Here is a 19,710-nt window from a genome sequence, read left to right on the forward strand (position 1 = left end):
GGAACTCTGTTGTGTTCATCTTCACACTGTGAGATTCTTAAACCCAAGTATCTTCCCCTCAGCATCACTTCACCTGAATAAATAAACTCTCTGTGCAGGCGGAGGATTCTTTGACTGCTGGGAAAAACAGCGAGAGGGTGAGAAAAAAAAGTTTAAGTTAAAAAATGGAGAGAATTGATGCACAGACACCTTTTTTCTTGTAAACTCAGCTCTGGGTTTACACTGTCACATGAAACCTCTTCATAAAACCTGAAATTTGAATTCTCCATGCAAACATCAGCTCATCGTCCCAGACTGAGCTTCATTTATCAGATTAAAAACCCTGAAGTTAGTGAGAGATACGAGGAAATCCAGCTCCCAACCTAAATTCATTAAGTTAACAATAACAACTTCACAGTCTAATCTCAATTAAATCTCCGGGATCTGTTTATTTCTGTCTGACGTTCCAGTGAAACACACAGAGCCTCAGTCTTTCTGCTCAGCAGCCGTGGGATAAGGATTTTCACCATTTGAGGCCTTAGATATTGTAAAAATTTCACTGATTGAAGAACAATTGTTCAAATAAATCGTCCTTGTTCACTTGTTATGCTTTTGTTTGCTGCCATTAAAAAACTTACCATACCTTAAACCTTTATGTATTTCAAGAACATCATATTTCAGTAGTGAAGTTCAATGTAAAAGGTCACATCATGTTGAGAGAAGAAAACTAAAGAAAAGAGAAGAGAAGAGAAGAAAAGAGAAAGAAAAGAGAGAAGCAGTAACAGAGCTGTGTGTTGTTCTGCAGGATGAACCGACCGCTGTGTTTCTCAGGACCACTAGAACGTCTTTATTTTCCTTCTTTATACGATGGTGTTTATTTTAGACAGTAATGAAATCACACCTCCCATCATGCTGTGCTCTGCGGAGCTTTCACCAGGCTACTGACGCTCTCAGCGGGAGCAGCTGTTATCGTACATGGTCAAATGTACAAGAAAAATAAGAGATTAGGAGCCGCTCGGAGCGTTTGATTGCTCCTGTTACGACGATGTATCCAGTGATATGGATCTTCTACTGAAAGGAATTCCTCAGTCGGGGTCAACGTATCAAGTTCTGCTCCTAAAGTTGTGTTTATCTTGGCCTACACATCAGCCATCTCTACAAAAACACCACATTCCTTCATCGTGCACTGCATTTAGTTCCTCACGTGCATCATTAAGGACATGTACAGCATTGCTGCATAGTTGTGACGTACAACGACACGTCCTCAGTGGTTGTACCTGAAGTCATCAGGTGTTTCTGGTCTTTCAGGTTCAGACTACGTCACGTGGGAGTGGCCCCAATATAAACAACCACTAAACCTGCTGATTCACCACCTCATTTATAAAACAACAGATTCTGACACGTCCTCGTCCGTGTTTATTGATCAGGATGTTTAACGAACCTTGGTTTGGCAGGGAGAGGACATTTATCGTTTATATTTGAGCTGTGACAGTGCTGCTGTAAAAACTATGATGTGCAAATAAACCAACAGCAGATATGTTTTCTGACGGAGGAGCATCACACTGTGAAATGTGGTCTTGCAGGGTGTGGCACAAGAAAGGTGACATTTGCACAATTGGTTTCACTGACTTATTTGCATGTCACATTCTCTAGCAGTATAGATCTACTATCATGACCTCATATTTTATACAGCAATTATAATGTATATATATATAAAAGCATTTTAAAGTTGACTCTTCTTTAAGAAATGTGATTATTTTCATTATCCTGAGCCCAAGTGACATTTATGATTTATCCAGGGACACTCAAAAACATGATAGCAAAATTAATGAGGCCCCAAATGACCTATAGTGCAACACCATAGTTATATACTTACATGGGTAATCCCTCCATTCAAATAGAATATCTATTGTAACTAAGTTTCTTAAGTTATATTATATAAGATTATATCAGTACCGTATTTCTCTCTCTAGAGAGGTGGACAACTCCCACTTTATATGTTTCATTCATAAAGTGCATCACCCTGCTGTTCCCACTGCCAAGGACGAGAGATAAGACGAATCAAAACACGACGAAGACATGACAGAATGTGGCAAAAACCGTGAAGGAGAGCCACCTCATGACCCTTCGCCTGAGGTGAACTTTAGTTATGACCCACACCCAAGATTCCCCCTTGTTACCCTACAAAACTACGTCCAGGTCCTCCTCCCCATGGCTTAATTTCTTATTTCTAATGTGTTTCATTAGATTTTGCTGTTATTTTTGTTCCTTTCCTCTGAAGGGTGTTTCTGTCTCGGTGAAGAAACCTTGAATAGTCGACCTACAACATTGACTTTGTTGTACTTATTGTGTATTCCTTGCAGGAAGCTGGGGGTGTTGCTACATGAGACTATTGTTCCTTGGTCGGGCAATGATTGTATTTCAGCTCAAATGTCTCCTGTCTTTCCATGAGGAAGAGGATATTGTGGGATATATGTCAAGTGAGTGCAAAATTCCTGTTTGTCTTTACTTGTGGGGTGATTTGAGTCTATCGAGGTGCAGTAAGTGGGACATCCCGACTGGTTTCTTTAAGAAGGTGCCCTGTGGTGTGTAATAAATTATGCAAGTCACCTACATAGTAGGTTTCTACCTTGTGCTTTTTCGGGTGTGTCTGATAAGACAAAGGAAAAGTCAGAGGTTATGAAACTTGACGTGAAAGGGCCACAGGAGCAGGTTCAGAGGCTAATATATATATAGATTGCACCCAACCCCCCAGCTTGTCTAATTTGCACTTGGAGTCGAAAGACAGGCTCCACTATCTACCTGGAGCCTGGGTCACATTTTTTGTCTCAAAACACATCAGCATTATTTGCTGTACATGGTAATTTCTTACCAATAGATTTGACTCACTGTGATGAAAGCAGCTCCCAGACTCTGCTTGAAAAGGGTGAGGTGCATCTCTGTCCGTGATGAAAAGGAACTCTCTGGCTCTGCACATGTGACACGAGACAGCAAACATTGACAATTCTTGCATCCTGCACTCCTTTTGTTCTGTGTTAGCTCAGTTCAATCACCCATTCCCCAAAAACCCAACAATCAGTGACACCTTTGCTTTAACCTTTTGGTTGATGAATGTAATTCTCTTTGACTATCAGATTAAAAACCGGTTTTGAAAAGCAACGAACAGGAAAGCCCTCTGTAGTGAAAACTGTGAGGAATTACAACGTGAGCCCATTTGAGAATACAGCAGGAAAACATCTGCAGAATTGTTGATTGTTTTCAAATTATCAAGATGTACAGAGCCAAAAGATTAAAATGTTTTTATCTTGTGCGTACAAGTTAATATCTGCCTGGTAAAGAAATTACTGCCTTTAAGAGTTTGTTAATTTCTCAAGTATTGAAACATGTTCCTACTGAGCCTGTTTTCCTTCGGCACGGTGGCTGTGTCCATCTCAGAGATTCAAACACAAACATCTTGGTGGTGGATCGTGACAACCAGTCATGTCAACATTAATCTAACCGTGATTTCGATGTTTAATTGTGTTGAATTGTAATTTTTCCGATATAGTGAATGAATGTGCTGGTATATGTTGAGGTGTTGTGTGTAAATGTTTCTTACAGCGTGTTTTAGATTTAGGATGAACCTGCCCAAAGACTGCAGATGAAAATAAGCTAATAGCACAATCTGGCACAAATGATCTCTTCTCATTTGGAGATTAATGTTTTTGTGTATTGTCCTCTTTTATTAAAGACAATTAAAGACACAAAAACATATTTGAGGACTTGGGGGGTGTTTTGTTAAAAAACGAGATAAAATGGGATATTGCACTTCTTCCTCCACCCTGCTGGTGTCGCTGTGGTGCTCACAGCGCGCTTCCCTCTCGGACTCGCTCCCCTCTTTGTTGAACCCTCCTCTGCTGCCGCTACCTGCTCCCCTGTGATTGGCCGCTGCGGTCGTCTCTTCCTGGTACGTCAGGTTCCAGCGCTGGTTCTCCGGGTTCTCTCTGTCAACACACGCTCGGTTCTCGCCGATTCTGTCGCTCGTTTCTCCCCGAGACCGTCAACACTCCGCAGGTTGAACATGGCCCAGTGCTCCCAGACCAACAACGCCGGCTCCGCCGCGAACGGAGAACCGCAGGCGGCGGGAAAGGTGGCGCTCATCACCGGCATCACCGGACAGGTAACTTTCCTCCCTGCGTTGTTTCTGCGAATGTATGAACGAGCCCTCGAGCTGCACTTTATCGAAATACAACCTCGACCTTTCTCAGCGATCACTTTCCCGTCGAGAGGCTGTTTGTGTACAGCTGTTTACAGCTGTTCCACGTGTGTCACTGTTCAAATCTCACCCAGTGATTCGACATGACAGGAAACATTCAGGACGTACAGACCGGATCCACAGCAGGTGCAGCTGCAGCACCTGTGTAGTCAGGAGGCTTTTTAAATCTCAACCCAGAGAAGCTGAAGATAGTTTGAAACCAACTGTGACTGTTGTGGAAGATTCATTCTACTTGTAAACACACTTACACTGGGTTTTTTCCCTCCAGCCAAGCCACATTGGAACGTGCAGATTTTAAAAGCCCACCTGTGCGTAGGCTTTAAAAGTACAATCAATAAAAATAAAGGAACTCACCAGTCTTTAGGTTATCAGGGTTTGTCTTGTCTAGATATTGGTCCTGATATCATGTGCTCCTAATGAGGGGAGCTGATTTTTTATTTTTTTTGCTTTTGTTTCCATGAATAGAATAAAGAATGAACTTTGAAAGCAAAGAAACATTTTGATAAATAACACGGCCCCTTCGTCATGTTTCTCCCGTTTTTACAGTGTCACCTAAGCTCACAACGTCAAATACTTGTCCAGCACCGTCCAGGTTTGAGTAGTGTGTCGTAAATGTCGTTGTTTGAATGGAGAAAACTGTAATGACGGCATGTTTTTGCTTTTAAACACAAGATAAAAGTTTCACAAATATGTTTTGAAAAGTGTTCAGGCTTCAAAAGCAAAGTCTATCAACCTTCGCTCAAAAAACTGAGAATCATTCGCTGAACGTTTTAGTATAAATCTCCCCTTGAATGCAGAATTGGAAAGTAACTTCGTGTCTTGTTAGATCCTTCTTTGCCGCAACACATTTTAATCCCTGTCTTTTGTCCTGTTGCATTAAAGGTGACGTTTTTATTTGCCTGAAACGACCCAATCCAGATATAAACCCAGATTATTCCCGTCTCTTATTATAAAATGTAAATTTGTAGGATGATAACGTGACAAAGAGCCAGTTTATCAAGATTAATGGGATTTAATGAACACTTGCCTGTCAATGCAGAGGGTGCAAAGTTCAGTTGGCATTGTTTGTTAACACGCCCACACAGTTCGTAGTTTGTGGAGAAACAAAGGTGTGAGTACATTTCAGGATTACTGATATCCTGAAGCCATTGTTTAGTCTGGTGTTGTGTGAACTCTTCTTCTCGCAGTTTTTGGATGATCTTTGAGATTATCTTTCGAATGTATAACAGTGATTCACTCCAGTTCGGTAGTATGATCTCCTACAATTACTGGCTGTTTTGGCCTCTTGGGGGCAGCAGAAACAAACTGGGAATAAAACACTGACACATTTTTGGTCGATGCTGCGAACATAGCTCACATAGCTAAGTTATTCATTACCTCCACCATGGAGGTTATTCGTTTTATGGCAGAACTATAAGCCTACTGACTGTTAGTAGGCTTAGGCAAAAACTACTCAATTCATTTCCTTGTAAATAATGGACAAGAGAGAATTCATGGATCTTGATCGGGGGGAACAAATTAGGCGTATTTAGGGGACTGATATCTATAGTGTAGTTTCTGATTAAGGGGACTGTCGGGCCTTGGCAGAGGTGTATGCTCTATTGAGTGCCATTCTAGTTTGGAGTCATATTTCTATCAACTTCATCTGCAGAAGTTTTGGCATTTTGCCATCAATGGAAAAATGTTATTTAAAATATTTTGACAGTTTCTATAGGTTATGTATGTTCAGATTTTTGTTCCATTTACATCAAGATTGAATATGAAGTTAACCTGATGAATTGTAGCCCAAGATAATACCTGAACAACAGACAGAGGGGGGTGTGGATCAGGCAGAACCAGTTTTACTTGTATTCATTTGCATAGTGACTGATTTCTGAATGCATGGATAAACGACACCAGTGGAATGAGGATCCTTTGTCATAGTCGTAGCTTTGTTTGCTGTGGTTTCTTTGCTTGGAGATCAGGCAGTAAATGTCAATAGATTCTCCAAAGGATGGCGTTCTGCACACATGTTAACCACTTCCTTCGAATTTCCATTCTCTGGCTGAGTTTTCTTAACTGTGGAGAAAGTCCAGACACGATTGTGCAGAGTTCCTCCGCAGGTCATTTCTGAAAAAGTATTTTTCATAGGTCTTAAAAAAGGAAAGTCACTGATATAGTAATCGACAAAGGAAGAGATCTGCTCATCCCTTTCTAGGGATTTGGACGATTTTAACCATTGATCCCAAATCGGGGAAATTTCACTTATTACAGTGGCAGAAGGTCTAAATGAGGTGAGGAGAGCAAGTCAAAGTATAAGACGTAATTAAATTATGTAATTGAAAGAAAATACTGAGAATATGAACAAAAATGACTTGATTTGGTTTCAACTTCAGAACTTGAAACGCTGATGTAGTTGACATTTTAAACCTGCATGTCATTCTGAGTTATTTTGCCTTTTGTCCATTTGGAGACAAGTTTGAAGTGCAGGTTACAAACCAGCTACATCTCCCTTTATGACCAGAGGGACAGTTACTAGAATGGGTAAGAGAAAAAGGTACGAGCAGGAGCCGAGCTATGTGGGACAGTGCAGAAGACAATAGAACAACGGGTATTTTGACATGAAATATATTGTGTTACTGAGATTTATAAAGTTGTTTATGTACCAGGCTTTAATTGTGAGTTGTAACACCTGCGTTCACCTGCCATTTTATGTCAATATGGCTACTGTGAAGGTCTGTTGTGAATGTCAAGGCCAACCTGTACTCTAAACAACCATGTGGTAGCTCAGTGTCCCCTCCTGAAATAAAACCATGTTGTAAAGACATAATCTTACTCACAGTGCTCATCCACTAGAAAACCAGTTGGTCCACAAAGTAGATTTACTCGTCAGAAAGCCCTCAGATGTGAGCACAAATATCAACTAACACTTTAAGGAGATCAAGTGTCTTTGCTCTATAGAGAGGAAACTCAAGGAACTACACTGTGAAAATAAACTGTAGAGTAACACCCAGTTTTAACTCAACAGAAACAAAAGGTCTGCAATATTACTCCCACACCCAGAGGCAAAACAAGAATGATAGAAAACGCCAACTAGTTAACAAACCCCAGTTGCCACAGGGAGATGCCACGGCACGAACCACACCCACTCGAATTATCACAGAAAGTCATCTTAACCTTATCAAAAGGATCAATCTGATCTGAGACCAGGCTCCTCCAGTTTGGCCCAACCTGTCTCGAGGACACGTGAGTTCGAACTAAAAACCAGTACGTTTCTCCAGGGCTGCCTCTCTGCTCTTCAGGAAGATTTATGTCATGAAAGATTACGTCTTTAAGTCTTTGGTATTTTCACAGCTTTGGACAGATGCAGTGATTAGTCATGTAATCAATATTTAGGATTCTTTATTGTCATGGTACAGACACAATGATACAATGATATTGCGATGGCACGACCCGAGATTTGAAAACCAGTTTGAAAATGAAGTCAGTAATAATGCTGAGAAATGCAAAAGGTTTTAAAGGAAATATATTTACATTTATAAAAGTGAGGCATTGTTCAGTGAACGTTGAATTGCATAACCGTTTTATTTATTTTTGAACCAATAAAATAGGAAACATTTGCTGGTTCCAGCTTCTGAAACGTGAGAATTTGATGCCGCTTGTGTTGTTGAACTGGATATCTTTGGTTGATTTGGTGTGTTCACTCACTCTACTCTGAAACCGTATTATAATATAATATAATATTAATCAACAATTAAAATAATGTTAATGCAAAATTGTTATTTGTTAAAAAAGTGGCAGCGACGTGAACATTTGCATCAGTTTTACTGTTGTTCATCTAAGTGTGTGTGTGTGTGTGTGTGCACATGCAGTAAAGCATTGTCATCATTTGCATCAGAGCAAAAAAGCAGCAGGGATTCTGGCAGAATTTGTCTTGATTTGAGGTGAAAGTCGTCATTTGACCGTTCCAGGCCTCAGCCCCATGTGTGGAGACTGGAGACACAACTATCCAGGTCTTGGAAAGTCATTTTCAGCGCCTCACATTCCTTTGTCAAGCGGGACTTTTCCGAAGCTCATTCTCCCCCTCGCCCTCTTTAAAGAGGAAAAAAAAAAGAAGAATAACAATATTAATTCATTTTTATTCTGTCGGTCATGGTGTTAGTGTTGAATACTGAGGGCCCGTGTAGACGGCATCGCAGGCATCTGGATAGACGATCACAGAAGTCGCTCGCTGGGGCCAGCGGGGTCACAGTGATGCTGTAAATCGCTTGGCTAACTACTGTTCATAAATTTCAGGGCAGCATGCTGCTCAGTCTGAATATCTTTGACTGCTGTCTCAGTGTGAAGTATTGGGGTGAGAGGGTGAGAGTTATGGGAGACCACCTGAGTGCCAAGGCAGAGCTGCTGAGCCGGGCAGGGGCTCTGGCTGATACCGCTGTTTAACGATGCCGGGGTTACGGAGAGGACAGGTTCAACCTCAGTGTTTGACAGTCAAACTTTACTTTGGCTTTGAGGTCCACACTTCTTTCTTCATCTCCTCTGGTTGGGAAAACAACGCAGCACTGCGATACGACCCCCGGAGCTTTTTGATGTTCATCCTACGAGCCCCTTTCCTTCATCCTTTGTTGGCATGTGATACACTTCCCTCAGTCAGACACTGACTCCACAGTTAGCAGCACAAGATAGAGTCTGAACCAGAGCCAACAATAATAATCATAAAGCTAAGAATGCGTGTGCACATCTCCTCTGTCGCTCATAATGGCTGCTAATGGCTCCTTCAAGGAGGATTCTTCCTCTGAATTTTGTCTGGTAACTTGTAGAAAAATGGAAGACATGAAAAGTTCAGCTGTAGTTGACGCTGAAAAGATTTTTTGTTTAATTTTCTGTAAGATTGTGAAAAATTGGCTGCTTTTTTAAAAACATTTTCCCATAGAATGATTCATGGATCTTGGTGATCAAACGAGGCCCATTTAGGGAATTGATTTCTGTGAGTATGTACAATTTTGGGCAGATAGATTGAATGTAAGGGAGGGGTTGGGCCCGAGTTCCATTTTAGTTGGATGTGTAAATAATAAAACAATCAAGCAACATGTCAGCTGAGGAGACGAAAAACATGACGTGGAATCTTTGTAGGTTCCTGTTGCAAGTGTCTTTGTGAAGTGAAGTGCAAACAAGAAACCAGTTGGAATGGTTAAGATGTTGTCACAATAGTGCCAGAGCAGGACTAAGGCCAAATGTATTCAATCCCTGCGCTTATGAATTTCTTACTGAACAAAAGTCAGTGTCAAAAGAACTGAGCTATGAGAAACCACCTTTTGGAACGTGTACTTTGACTTTCTGCTAACATGTAGGAGGAGGGATTTATGACCTTTACTGCAGCCAGCCACCAGGGGGCGATTCAAATAATTTGGCTTCACTTTTTGGGAGCTGTCATGTCGGTCATATTTATATACAGACTCTGCTGAAGCTGAGAGAGGGGGTAGATTCAGGCTGCTCTTCACACCACTAAATGTTCCCACTTAATGCTTTGCAAGTGCATGTGTGCACGTGTGTGTGTGTGTGTGTGTTGTGGACTGTGATTACAGGTTCTTTAAAGCATATCGGGCCTAACTGCAGACTGGCTGCGTGCTTGGTGGCCTCTGCCTGCGGTTTAAAGAAAGCACATTAAAGTGATTCATTTGCAGCTTACACACACGATGACAAATAAACGCACATGTGGCCATGAACTCAGTGTTTACGTAGATACAGACATAATGCCTGCAGGCTCACTCTCTACATTATGAACTGCAAGGGACACTTGTGTTTTCCACAAGGTCTTTTCCTGGTGTGGGGTCAGAGGTCACAGAGCTGACCTACAGTCTGTCAAGGCCCCAGTCATTTGTTAGTTCACTGTTCCACCAGCAGGGGGTACCAAACTCAAAGTGCTGGAGTTTGTCCATATACAACACACACACACACTGACACACAGACACATGCACACACATGCACGTACACACACCCACAGACACTTAGCTGTGATTAGTTGATAAGTCGATTTTGCTGCTTTTATTTCCTGAGTTTTTCTATTTTCAATTTCCACAGAACGAGAATATATATATTTTTTATAGTCTTCAAAATAATCTTTTGAACTTTGTTGTTGATTATTTCATAATTTTAATCTTGAACATTTAGTTTAGAGAAGAAACAGCCTTGGGTATTGTCTTTTGTTCTTACCATAGTCTTTACTATAGAATTATTAATATAATAATATTAATATATAATATTATTATAAATTATATTCCTTTATTTTGGCTAAATCTAAATTTAAATACACAAACCCACATTTTGTATATTATGAGTCTGGACAAACATTGATGGAAACTGCAGCGTGTCTCGCTGGCGGAGACCATGAGGGGATAATTCTGTTAATTTGAGGCATAGCTTAATGCATTTTAATGAACTGCATTACTTCATGATGATGCATAGACTTTTCAAAGTCTTTCTGCCCCTCAGGCTGTCGTAGCTTCTGCAAACACACCTTGACATCAAGAAGCGGGATATGGTTAATGCTTCATAACACCAGTATGCAAATATGAGAAAAATATTGCCCTATACTTCAATTAAATTTCACTCTCCTGTCACTGGACCAGCCTTTGGCTCAGATTCAGTGTAGCTGTAGTAGAGGGATCATATTGTCTCAAAGGCCAAAATGAGTCTTTGGGGAGTTTGTGGTATGGCATTGACCTGGCAGGTGAACATGTAGTTTGTGTGCGTGTGTGTGTGTGTGCGCGCCCCCACTCGCTTGCTCCCACCAAGCGCCCAACTCCCCATAACAGGAAACGGCGAGGTGAGGCCAGGGTTTATGGGCTAATACGGCCTCAAAGGAGCCTCTTGTTTTGAAACAGGGCTGCAGCTCTTCAGGCTTGTTTTCCATATTGGTCTGGCATGGAACGCTTTGACCCTGGCACAGGGGCAGGAAAACATGACACCGGCTGGTGCTTTGAACGCCGTGTGGACGGGCGAGGGTCTGCCAGTGCCATCCCAGCACCCCTTACCCCTCCCTGGGTTAGACAGAAACAGGTTAGGCACCAGCGCCAAACCTGCATATGCTGAAAATGATCTTAGACGTAGTAGTAGTATAAGACGTAAATTTGTGAAGCTAATAAAACATTTATTATTTGGAGTAAAGCAGTAGCTGTTTAGCATCAAGCTCATCCAAATAATTCAGAAGGGCATAAAAAAGAGCCGCTGCTGGCTTACAGCCTCGAGTGGCACTGAATTACAGGCAGCCGTGTAAAAAAGAATGCACGGGTGACCACATTTACTTTTGTACAAATAAAGTTTGTACAAATAACGTTTAATTTCTTAATTCAACTTTTATTTGTGTTTTTTTTCTATTTAAAATGATTTATAATACATTTCATGGTTGTAGTATAAAATATCAACACCTCGCTTCTCAGTAGGGTTTGATAATGACATCTTGGGAATCGTATCCAATTTTTATATTTTATCGGAATTCTTTTACTCCCTAACATCAGCATTCACCTCTAAAAGTCTGTACCAGCCGGTCTCTACTCACAATTAACAACAACTGAGGGGTAAAGTGACATCTTCATTTTGTAGTGTAATGCTTCTATAGCCAATTCTGCTCACTTGACTTGGCCGATCTGTACGGTTTCTTATGGCAAAGCCTGAGTCTAAAACACGAGCATCTCTGCCCGGTGGGTTTCTTCTGTGTGTCATCCCGCCTCTACCCCTCCTCTGTCTTCTGTCTCCCCGCCCTCCAACCCCACTCTTGAGGAAGCGTAGGGCTGGCATCCAGGCAGTGTTAGAGTGCGTGTAAATGTGTGTGTGCGCACATGCGAGGGGGATTGAGCGATGAATGCCATGACTGGTTCGGAATTTTCCAGAGTGTTCCAGAATGTGCGGTCGGAAAGTCTGAGCAGGGAAAAAAGACGAGGAGTAACATGGCTGAAGGGAACAAGACCTTATTGACAGGGCTCGGTCTCACACACACTCTCACACACACTCCTGCACTGCCACTACGTCTGGCTAAAGCTCCTGATTCTTGTGAATGTTACACTTAATGATCCCAGGCCTCAGAATTCACTGTGAAGGTTTCAGGAGACTTATTTTCTGACACCATTTGTTTTGTTTATTTGATTATTCGACCAATCGTGTCCATTAATGGAGCCAGATTTAGATGATTTTGCCTTTTTGTCTGAAGACCGTTGATCTAATGACACTTTGGTAAAAGATTCAGGTATTAAACATAAAGCTTGTGAAAAATATTAACCAGTAAACAGGAAGCCACTAAATACAATTAATATTTGCCTTTAAACCAAAATGAAAATTATCTGAAAATGTTTTCTAATATGACACATTAGTGGTTAACTCATTTTTTTTTTTCTTCAACGTTTTGACCTAGAGATATTGTATTAATGCAGAGTTCAGATATAATAATCAGGGCTTTTACAGATGAAACTCATTCCATTTCTATCAATTACATTAGGAATTCTTTCCATGTTGATGTTCTAACACAGTAAATGAGTCTCGGAAGGCCTAGTCTCTGTCTTATAGTTGTTGTGGGTTGCACGACACAATAAAGCATCAGTTTAGGTTATTTCATCTTTAAAAATAACTTAAACAAGACAAGAAAAAAAAAAGTTTTCCAGAGTATCAATTGGTCATATCTGTAATTCAGCTCAGCACAGGCTTCGATGTTAAATCTCATCTATGTGTCTTTGTGTATTTTATTGTACAGATTTTAAGTTGTGTTGTCTTCTCTCTTTCCAGGATGGCTCCTACCTCGCTGAGTTCCTGATCGCAAAAGGCTACATGGTGAGAAAGAAGAACCCCAGACTGCACATTAGCTGCAACAACGCAGAGAGGCATAGACACACACATACACACAAATGAATCCAGATGCTGACGCAGACAGACACACTCAGAGCGGCAATCCCCCGATAAGCAGCCTCCAGTCGAAGGCAGTGTGTGGGAGCTCCGGAGGGATCGTGACATAATGCGACACTCGGCTTCATATGTGGACGGACTCACATCTCACCCTGATAAGACCCTTTGTGTTGCCTGTTAACCTCTCCCCTTTTACTCAGAGGTCAGGACATTAACAGGGAAACTGCTGTTGTAACACGTCCGCCTGAGTGAGGTCACTAACTTTCACCTGCTGCACCGCGTGTTTTCACGACCTCCATAAAATTAAACCGCCTGTCGATGGACGCCGAGGTCTAACAAGCTGTTTCTGATCAACTGAGGCTTCACGTCGTGGTTTCACAACCCCTGGAAACCCCATACATTCAGCACACTTGCATAAACATACATGTTGCCACTAGAGCTCATTGTGTTTTCCTGACAGTAGCTGCTTGACTTGACGTGTAGCAGAATAGCACACACACACACACACACACCATCATCTCAGCCTGCAGATTCTCAGACGGCAGGCAGGAAGTGGACTGGATCCAGGTTGGGGATGCTGATGTGGAGGAGGTGGGGGGGTGGGGGCATTAAAGAGGAGCGCACATGAAGGCAGTAAGTGCACAGTGAATAAAGGAAGTGAGGTCAGGGCACAGCGTCCTCCCACTAATGGACTCCCCTTGGATCAGGTCGTGTTATCTTCCCCGAGCAGAGCTTCCTCACACATCCCCCCCTCAGAACACACAGTCACACATCACAGGCAGCGCTAACCACACAGCGAGCTGCAGCATGACACACAATACCATCGTGTCGACTTCTGCAGTACAAAATAAAGTTTGAGTCCAAAGATCTACAAGACAAGAAAAACTTGTAACAAAATAAAGTTGGCCACTATTTCACCTTTCGGACCTGCACTGAACGCCAAACTTTTTTCCAGAGGGGAATGTATGTGAGAACGTATTTATTCCCGGACACTTGCTCATTTTCTGTAAACCTTCTCTCCCTGCTCCCCCTGGTAAGATATTCCGATAATGTCAGAGAGGGAGCCCATTTGAGAATACAGCAGGAAACATCCGGAAGATTAACAGTAAGCGAGTGGGTGTGCTGATGACTTTTTTAATACAGGGCAGATGCGAAAATGAAAGAAAACCCTAAAAGAATACAAACATCTCCGGAGTTAAAAGAGTAGTCTACATAAAGAAGATGATCGAAGACCTCGACTTGGAAAGACGAGATTAAAGAGCTCTTGCCATGAAGGTCCGATGCTCGTGTGGATGTGTTGTAAACAAAAACCTGCCTCCAGCTGCTCTACGCAGGCTCCACCCCTCACATGACGACTCTGTATTCACATCTCAATCAATCAATCAAGTTGTATTTGTGTAGCTCGTATTCCTAATTTGCCTCGTAGCGTTTAACAATCGCTACAAGATTTGACCATGAACGTCTGTGGACTTTGTATATCTGACACCTTTCAAATGTGTGGTTCAGTACGAGCTGTTTTAACATTTAATAAGCCGGCCTGACTAACATTGACTCAGTTTTCACAAATGGAAATGACCTTTGGACTTGTCAGAATGTGACGATGACATGTGGAAGTGCCCTTTGTTATTTGTCAGATATGTGGCCTCTAGTTTGCATTTCTTCAACAAACTATTCTAGGTGTGTCGCCCTGATTTGCATATTCTCTTTCAAAATAGCATAATGTCATTTTGACATGTCACAGTACTTCAAGATTTTTTAATATGTCACTCTGATTAGCGTATCCATTTAATCTACGACACCTATGACAGTTTGACAACTGAAAATTCTCTATGTCTTAAATTCAGTTCTGTCTAGCTATAAAAAGAATTGTGGATATTTCAAATATAGTATATCTTTATCTTCTGGCTCCTTCTCTCTCAGGTTCACGGTATTTTGCGTCGTTCCAGCTCCTTCAACACTGGCCGCATTAATCATCTTTACCAGAACCCCTGCACACACACTGCGGACAGTAAGTAAAACAAAAATATATATTCAAGCGATTACTTTGATATTTTAGTTTGGTCCATGTCCCATCTGCTAATATGCAGCAGGTGTGGTGCAGCCACCAGGGGGCAATCCAGATGATTTAGGTTGGAATGTCCTCTCTCTTTATTTACAGTCTATGTTTGACAGATTTCTAACGGACATTATTTAGTAAGATTGCCAATCGGTAGCAAAACGTCTCAGGAATTATACTTCCAATAGAACTTGCAGAATTGGACTCACCACCTTGACAAGACATCACATGTTCAGATATGTCCGATTCTGACAAACAAAAAAAGTTGATATCATATATTCATAACAAGAAAACAGCAAAGTCATGGTTGGTGGACGTGTGGGGGAGCAGGTGAATAACCGCAGAAACGTCTCTTTGCTTTTAGCTTTGAAGATCAATGTCTGAGTCCGGTTTTGCATGTGAACTCATCCGTGTGTGTTTTTCCAACTCTGTCAGAAATGACGCTGCATTACGGCGATCTGACCGACAGCACGTGTCTGGTGAAGATCATCAACCAGGTGAAGCCGACAGAGATCTACAACCTGGGCGCTCAGAGCCACGTCAAGGTAGTGTGATCCCACGTGGTTCTATTGTCAGAGTCTGTGTTCCTTCAAATCAAGACCATCTCTCTGTTACAGCTTTTGTGACAAACATAGTTACATTTCTTCCGTTTCCCTGGAATCACTGCTCATGGGTTTATTCTGAAGAGTGACTCAAGCTGATAACAATCTTGATACCAGTGAAAATGCATTTCAACAACCTACTGTAATCATAGGGGATTTGAAACCAGATCACAGGAGAATGAGTAAAAAGGAATTTCACTCTTATGACATGAAGAACATTTGTCCCTATGATGCACACAAGGGGAAATCTGATGTAATGACTAAGAAGTCAAATGAGATCCTGGCAGACGGTTTCCTGACCTTGTAATTCAGCACCGGGAACAGTTTATTTTTAATTTCATGTCAGTTTCAGTCTGAGGTGCTTGATTGTCATGTGATCATTTTGAGCTGTAGGCTCGTTTTTTTTTGGGCACATTCGAGGATATTTTAAAAATACAAGATTTGAGATTTGGTTATTTAACAGCAGCAGAGAATTTCTATTTGAAAGCAACACTATATATCGTTTACTAAGCGGCAGCAATGAAAGACTCCTTATATAGTAAAATTCCATTTTGATCTCAGGAGCGAGGTTAGGTAATCTTTATTGTTCCAAAAGGGGAAATTCTTGGTGCAGCAAGAGTTTGTGAAGAGACAAAAACACAGAGACAACATCAACAACAGTATCCACAATAAAAGTACACGGACATGGAAAATTTATACCACTTACAAATATGCAAAACAGATGCCAACTTTCAAGAAAACAAGCTAACTGGTAATCGTAAGTCGTAACCCACTTTCCCCTCAGGGATCAATACAATAGCTGTGAAATGTTTGTGATCCTAAAATCTGTGTGAAACTCGGTGGCTGCCACCTCAGCAAATACCGTCCAGTGTGTTATATTCCCAGCGCCTGCATACGGTCAGTGCTGACTTCTGCTGTAAACGGTTAAACAGTTAAAAAGAGACATTCAGTTCTGGGAAGTGAGCAGCTCATGTGCGGAGGATGCCGGAGCTGATGGGACAGGAAGTAGTGTTTTCATGGATGGGTCGGTCTGTGCCACAATGTCCCTTTTGTCTCGGAGCTCCGCGGTGATCCCAGGAGATCCCGCGGCGCCACCCCCACCCACCCCTCCGAACTGGGATCTGACACACAGTCTCCAGGCAGCTCTGATCCTCCTTCTCCATGGTGGTTTGGGTGGAATACAGAGCCAAGAGCTTAGTCAGATCATAGATAATAAGGCCATTTGTAATGTGAACATGAGTCGCTGCTTTTCAATAGTAGCAGTTTCTTAACAAAACAAATCCATTTTTGAAGGAGAATCATTTTTACTTTTGGTTCCACTCAGTTTTATTCTGATCCTAAAAGCCCCGAGTAAAGTGGGACAGCTTTATCTACAGCTAGTGTCGGTTTATGCTGAGATGATAAACTGATTTGTAGATCGCTAAACCAAAAGGAAAATTGGTTAATTATAGTTCCACGATTAATCCTCCTCATATCAACTTACAAGAAACATTTCATTCAGAGCGTTCTTGTTAAAACTGTATTCATATAGGCTGCAAGATGAAATACTTTTTCATGAACTTTTTTCATTACTATAGAACCATTGAAATAAATATAATTTTTTTTTTATAAAACTTTTAATAGTTAAATTATTCAATATTTCAAACTTAACTTAGCAGTAAAATAAACTACAGCTGAGGATAATTTAAACGCCTTAAACACCACACTGATAAAGGTGCTGGATGAACGATGAGGTCTTTGCCAGGGTTTTTACATTTCATCCGGTGAGGAACATGAATATGTTTTAAGTTTGACGACGGTTCAGCCCATGGTTCCTGCGAAACTACAAATATGAATCTAATGGTGGCGCTAGAGGGACTGTTCCTGTGAGGCTCAATGAACGTCTGCACAAAATCTAATCACAATCTGTCAAGTAGTTGTCGAGAGATTTCAGCCTGGACCAAAAAACGGTGGGCCGACCTACCATCCTGAGAGCGACGCAGTTATCAAGACCATACTCTGGGAATAATAATCAACAAAGGAAGAAAGACAAACAGTTAGAAGAAGAAGAGAGTAGGAGAATGAGCGACCACATCCTCTGTGGTCAGAGGCCGTGACTCCCCTCCCACCTCCCACACAGGGATCATCCACAGGCCACACATACACTCTTGAGTGTCAGAAAATCCCTGTACCTGTGCACAAGGCTCTGCTGTGTTTATTTGTTTCCACACCAGTAAACCAGGCTCTGGTAGCTGCTCACCACATGCTGCCCGCTCCGAACAGCTGAGCCTGCTGGATTACTGGCAGCGGCGGTGTGGAGCAATTTCCAGTTTGTCCCACCACAGAGGAAAAGATCACTCACATTCACACCGGCTACTCTCTCTCCTCCTCGCCACCAGCGCCCCCGCCCCCTGCTGTCTTACATCTCGTCTGAGTCCGGCTTGTTCATCACAGTCACCCACGGAGCTTGAGTTGTAGCACTGGTTTGATTTGGGGTCTGTGTGTGTGGGTGCTGGTTTCCGCTGCACAGAGTCATCACTTAAGAACAGACTGAAGGTTATTTCTAATGCTGCAGAGGCGGAGGACGACGGGGAATAGTGGATGAACACTAGACAACCAGCTGCAGTATCAAGAGCAGCATACAAACAACACAGAGGGGGCTTTATTTTCTTTGTGACTTTAACAGCAGAGGAGATGATCAGTTTCACGTCTCCCTAAAGAATTTGATGTCATCATAACTCACAGGGAAGCTGGCCGCAGACTTTATAAAAGAGATAAAGAACTGTGTTTTCTTTATTAGTCTGTGGTGGATTGTTTATTATGGGGCTCACAACTTACTCAACAGTGTTACTGAGGGTGGTGGTTTGTAGCCAATTCCCAGCCACTGATAATGGATTCTGTTCTTTCAAGTTGTTGGAAACTAAATGGAGTGGCTGACACTTGAATTTGTAAACAGTAGATTTACAAATTCAGTCTTTCAGATGTCCAATTCAACTTCTCATGTTTACCCTGAGGCCATGCATCACTCTCCAGCTGAACATTACATTGAGCAACGCTGATTAAATACCCACAACTAACCGTTTGGAGTTTGTTGGCAGTACAATACCTCAATCAAATTCACTCATGGTAACGACGAGACCAAATCTTAAGTGAACTAATACTGATCCTTAGAATCCTAGAATCAGTTGCAGATAAAACAATAATAATACTTTCATAGTATCCTTTAATAACAGTTTGTTTGATTTTGATATTTCTATTAAAGTTGGCTTGTTAAGCAGATCCTTGATTTTGATCAGATATTTGGACAAAGTAATCTGAGCCCTTTGCTATTATTCTGTTTGTGGAAAATAATTTGGGATATTGAACTGGATAATTACTAAATGTGTATGTTTTGTAGATTTGCAGTCAGTGTCAAAAATACCAAACTACCAAGTGTTGTTGTTCCTATTACAAAATAACCTGACCAAACAGAAATAAACTGAATACTTCGGAGACCACACAAAATATGTCTGAAGAACGAACCTCAGTGGGGAAATGCAAACAGCCCGTCCATCGTTACCTGCTCTGTATCTGAGGGAGCAGGGATCTCGTCGTGTTCTTCAGTTAAAGTGCTTCACGGGGTTGTGGACTCACCTGAAGCCGTCGCAGAATACTGATTTATCAACACGCCTCACTCATGACAAGGGGAAGAAGACCTGACGATGAGAGCGGGCAGTTGAAGAAACAGAAAACTTTGAAACAGAAGTCACTTTCTCTGTGTTGTTTTTAAAGGGCAGATTGCAGTGCTGAGACAGACTTCCTTCATTATCCATAATTGAATTCCTCTCCATAAAGACTTCATCATGGCATCATCGTCTTACACATCGCTCTCCCTCTCTACCCTCTGGTCTCTCCCGCATCCGGGTTTGTGCAGAAGCTCCCACGCCAGAGATACACACAGGATTTAACACGCCTGTTTCCCCACAAAG

General features: G+C 41.8%; 1 protein-coding gene across 1 annotated transcript in view; it reads left to right on the forward strand.

Moving 5' to 3' along the window:
* Positions 1-3,882: 3,882 nt before the first annotated feature.
* Positions 3,883-19,710, forward strand: part of gmds (GDP-mannose 4,6-dehydratase) — a 138,208-nt gene continuing 122,380 nt past the window's right edge. Inside the window, exons 1-4 of the mRNA XM_069521243.1 lie at positions 3,883-4,138; positions 12,989-13,033; positions 15,026-15,113; positions 15,597-15,706. Of these exons, the coding sequence (XP_069377344.1) occupies positions 4,040-4,138; positions 12,989-13,033; positions 15,026-15,113; positions 15,597-15,706 (342 nt within the window). The 5' untranslated portion in view covers positions 3,883-4,039. The remainder of the gene's footprint in view (positions 4,139-12,988; positions 13,034-15,025; positions 15,114-15,596; positions 15,707-19,710) is intronic.

The sequence above is a fragment of the Paralichthys olivaceus genome, chromosome 3 (assembly GCF_024713975.1).
Source record: "Paralichthys olivaceus isolate ysfri-2021 chromosome 3, ASM2471397v2, whole genome shotgun sequence".
In the NCBI taxonomy this organism is placed as follows: domain Eukaryota; kingdom Metazoa; phylum Chordata; class Actinopteri; order Pleuronectiformes; family Paralichthyidae; genus Paralichthys; species Paralichthys olivaceus.